Source organism: Dioscorea cayenensis, chromosome 5 (genome assembly GCF_009730915.1).
Source record: "Dioscorea cayenensis subsp. rotundata cultivar TDr96_F1 chromosome 5, TDr96_F1_v2_PseudoChromosome.rev07_lg8_w22 25.fasta, whole genome shotgun sequence".
NCBI lineage: Eukaryota > Viridiplantae > Streptophyta > Magnoliopsida > Dioscoreales > Dioscoreaceae > Dioscorea > Dioscorea cayenensis.
The window spans coordinates 9,451,554-9,456,201 of NC_052475.1; the positions used below are offsets into that span (position 1 = coordinate 9,451,554).

General features: G+C 44.0%; 1 protein-coding gene across 1 annotated transcript; it reads right to left on the reverse strand.

Moving 5' to 3' along the window:
- Positions 1–3,090: 3,090 nt before the first annotated feature.
- On the reverse strand, positions 3,091–3,882 carry LOC120259967. The gene is made up of 2 exons (XM_039267419.1): positions 3,565–3,882; positions 3,091–3,462 (listed from the first exon to the last, which is right to left on the reverse strand). The coding sequence occupies exons 1-2, from the start codon at positions 3,880–3,882 to the stop codon at positions 3,091–3,093; spliced, it is 690 nt and encodes a 229-aa protein (XP_039123353.1).
- Between the last annotated feature and the right edge of the window lie 766 nt (positions 3,883–4,648).

The following is a 4,648-nucleotide window of genomic DNA, read 5'->3' on the forward strand; positions in this document are numbered from 1 at the left end:
CCCTCAGTTACCAGACCTCTGATAAAATGAAACCTTACATCTATATGTTTAGTCCTTCCATGTAATGCCGGATTCTTTGCCACAGCGATCGTTGACTGGTTATCACACCATAAAACTATTGGATGCTGTTAAATTTTTTCCACAATCACTGAGAATTCTCTTGATCCACACAAGTTGGCATGCTGCAGAGGTTGCAGCTACATACTCTGCTTCTGTTGTGGAGAGTGCCACAATGTCTTGCTTCCTTGATCCCCAAGCAATTACACTTGAACCCAATCTAAAAAACATCCCTGATGTGATTTTTCGATCACTCAAGGATCCACCCCAATCGCTGTCTGTAAAACCTTCCAAACATGCATCATCCTCCTGTGAATAAAACAAACCATAATCTATTGTTCCTGCCAAGTATTTGATAATTCTTTTTGCTGCTATGAGATGACCATGTGTAGGCTTGCTCATAAACCTTGAGAGGAGATTGACTGCATAACAGATGTCTGGCCTGGTGTGTACAATGTAGAGGAGATTCCTAATTAAACTTCTATACACTCTTGGATCAATGTAGTCACCAGCTTCTCCTCTTAGCAGCTTATCATTGACTCCCATAGGTGTATCAACAGGTTTACACTGCTTCATGTTTAGCTGAATTAGCAAGTCCTCCACGTATCTTCTCTGTGAGATATAGATACCATTGGACACTTGATGTACTTCCAAACCCAAAAAGAATTTAATCAAGCCCAGATCAGACATGTCAAAGGTCCCCATCATCTCTTCTTTAAATTGATTGATTACAGCCTCCGAACCGCTTGTATATATAATGTCATCGACGTAGAGACTAATGAGTATACAGTTACCCTTCTGATCCTCCTTCTTATACAATGTATGTTCAGTTTCATTCCTCACATATCCATGTTGCTTGAAGTGAGCATCGATATTCCCATACCACACTCTCGGCGCTTGCTTGAGCCCGTAGAGCGCCTTCCTAAACTGATACGCCATATGCTCCTTCCCTTCAACAACATACCCCTCAGGCTGAGCAACATAAACCTCTTCAATGATTTCTCCATTGAGAAACGCTGATTTAACATCAAAATGGTACACTAGATGTCCCGCTTGAGCAGCGAGAGCCAAGATGAGTCTCACTGTTTCAAGCCTCGCCACCGGTGAGAAGACCTCCTCATAATCCAGACCATATTGTTGGATGTACCCCTTGGCCACCAGCCTCGCTTTGTGCCTTAAAATTCCACCATCAGCACCATACTTTGTCTTGTAAACCCACTTCAGTCCAACGGCCTTCTTCCCAGGAGGTAATTTAGTCATGTCCCATGTATGGTTGCTCTGAATTGCTGTTAGTTCTGCACTCATGGCCTCCTGCCATTCCCGAAGTCTTGCTGCTTCCTTGTAATCCTGAGGTTTAGACACATGAAGCGCAAAGTTACAATTATCATAGATATCAGTCAATGATCTCAGCTTTCTTGGTGGCGAATCAGTAGTAGCCTCCTCCAGTGCATTCGAACTAATTGTGCCTTCACTGGATCTTGATTGACCTCCACTTGTTGTTGTTCCTTCATGTGTGCCTCCATCATCACCATTGCTTGTGTCTTTATTCTCTTTGTCTTTGTCATTCAAATCTTCAATGGTCATAAGGGGTCCACCATTGTTAGAATTCCACTTCCAACGAGAATTTTCGTGGAATATTACATCCCTGCTAACGGTCACCTTGGATGTAATGGGATTGTAGAGTTTATAGGCTTTTGATCCTGGACAGTAGCCCACAAACACAAGTCTCTCGGACTTCTCATCAAGTTTTTGTAGCTTCTGAGAGGAAGTGAGTGCAAAAGCAATACAACCAAAGGTTCTTAGATGACTTACATTGGGTGTATCTCCATGCCACACCTCATAAGGTGTTTTGTCGCTCACTGCTTGTGTTGGTGCCCTGTTGATCAAGTACACTGATGTAGCGATCGCTTCAGCCCAGAACTCCGTCGGGAGCCCTCCACATTTCAACAAACACCTTGCCATCTCTACCATGGTTCTGTTCTTGTGCTCTACTGCAACGTTTTGCTGAGGTGTGTAGGGTGCTGAGAACTCCCTCCTAATGCTGAGCTCATCACAGTACTCGTTGAAGACACGAGACGAGAATTCACCTCCTCGGTCGCTCCTCAGCACCTTTAATTTCCTTCCTGTTTCTCTCTCGACAAGCATATGAAACCTCCGAAAATGCTCAAAGGCCTCTCCCTTCATTTTCAAGAAATAAACCCAACATTTTCTACTAAAATCATCTACAAACAAGAGAAAGAACTTGTTACCTCCCAGAGAGTCTACACTCATGGGTCCGCACAGGTCCATGTGGACAAGTTGCAAACAGGTTGAGGTTCTCCTTGACTTCACTACAGAAAAAACCTTCCTTGCTTGCTTCCCAATAGCACAAACTTCACACTGAGGCCCATCTTTCACTTATGGTAATCCTACAACCATTCCCTTTTGCACTAAAGACTCCAGGCTTCTATAATTTAGATGCCCGAACCGTTGATGCCAGCGCTCAGATGAGGTCTGATCATTCAGGGCCACATTAACTCTTCCAACTTTGTTGAGATCCAAAGGAAACATATTATTGTTTCCCTTTGATATCTCAATGAGCACCTCTCCCATTTTATCATCCCGAATAACACATCTTTCTTCACTGAAATTAACTGAAAAACCTCTTGTTAGGAGCTGTCCCACACTCAGTAAGTTGTGTGCAAGTCCCGGAACCAACTGCACTCCATGAATGCATTTAGGCTTTCCATTTCTTGTACCTAGTGTGACAGTCCCCACCCCGAGTACCTTCATCTCCTTGTCATTACCCAGCCGGACTGAGGTTGTCTGAGATTCATCAAGACTCACAAATAGGGCCCTTTCTCCAGTCATGTGGTTAGAACACCCGCTGTCCACTAACCATACTTCATTTGATGACTTCATTGGTGCGCTACTAGCCATGAACAGATGCTCAGCTCCCTATTCTTCTGCAACCATTGAAGTCCCTTTCTCGGCCTGTTTTCCCTTCTCTCAGCATTCAGCTTTTACATGCCCGTACTTCTTACAATTATAGCATTATATGTTGCTCTTATTATCTCCACTCCATCCTCGCGAACTCCTGCCTCTTCCTCTTCCTCTGATGAAACCCCTTCCCCTTCCTCGAGTGGGGCTCCATCCTGTGATAGCACTGGGGTTTCCTTTCTCTTTAACATTTGAAGCTGAGCTCTCTGTCTTCACAACCAGTGCCTTCTCTACTTTCTTAGTCAATGATCTATTCACCCTGACTTCATGAGCTTGAAGAGAACCACCGAGTTCATCGAGGGTAAGCGTTGACATGTCTCTAGACTCCTCCATCGCAACCGCCACGAAATCAAATTTGGGCGCCAGGCTGCGCAGCACTTTGGATACCACCTCAGCCTCAGTGAGCTTATGTCCGAGAGCCTTCACCTGATTCACAATCACAATCACCTTGGATAGGTAGGCTTGAATGCTCTCACTGTCCTCCATTTGGAGTGTCTCGAAGCTTTACCTCAACGCTTTTTTTCTCACGGTCATCATCTTCGAAGTACCTTGGTATACATTCTTCACAATCTCCCATGCGTCATGTGCTGTCTCTGCCTCTTCAATCCGGTCTAATATAGGTCCGTCGATCGCCTGTTGGATGAGACATAGGGCCTTCGCGTCCTTCTTCTTGGTCTCCCTTGCCTTTGCTTCCTCTTCTCCTTCTGGCACGCCCTTCTCAACGAGCTCCCATAGCTCTTGAGACCGGAACACTGTCTTCATTCTCAAGCGCCACCGTCCGTAGTCTTCTCCTTTGAAGACGGGAACACAGGGTTGTGAGAGGCTCACCGGGGTTTCAGCCGCCATCGTCTCCACACAAGCTCTGATACCACAGTGTTGGAGAGCCGCGCAACCTTCCCTGTAATAACCTGAGAAACAATAGAGAAGAAGAGATACAAAGGAATGCAAGCAGAGTAGTTTAGTGACCAAGATGATACACTAAGAGTGAAAGACGTTCTCTAAAAAGCATAGTCATACTTGGTCTCTATACCCTTTTTATACTAACACAGCACACACATCAAAATGTCAAACAGAACAAAGATCTTACTGCTTATCTATTGGTCAGTCAACTAACTTAGCACTAACCCCATTGGTTAACAACCTCAAAACAAGGATACTATATTATATTACTCCACTAAAGTGTGTGAAGTTACTTCAATGCCTCTGCTTCAAGTGCTACTGCTTTTCTCCATTCCTAGCATGGTCCACGCTCAGTCACAACCATCCTTGAGCATGGTTGCCCTCCATACGCTTTGAGCCTCCATGCCAACACCCATGTCTTCTTCAATCAACCATCACCATCAATATACACTGCTTACTGAAGTTATTTAAAAATATGTTGGTTTTAAGTGGGGTGATGAACAAGAGCTTGCTTTTAAATTGATTACGAAAGGTTGTGTTTTTCTCCTTTATTAGCATTACCTAATTTTTCTAAGACTTTTGAAATCGAGTATGATGTGTCTGGAATAAGTGTTGGTGCTATTTTGATGTAAGAAAATCAACCAATTGCCTATTTTAGTGGGAAACTCAATGAAGCTACACTTAAGTACCCAATTTACGATAAAGATTTATA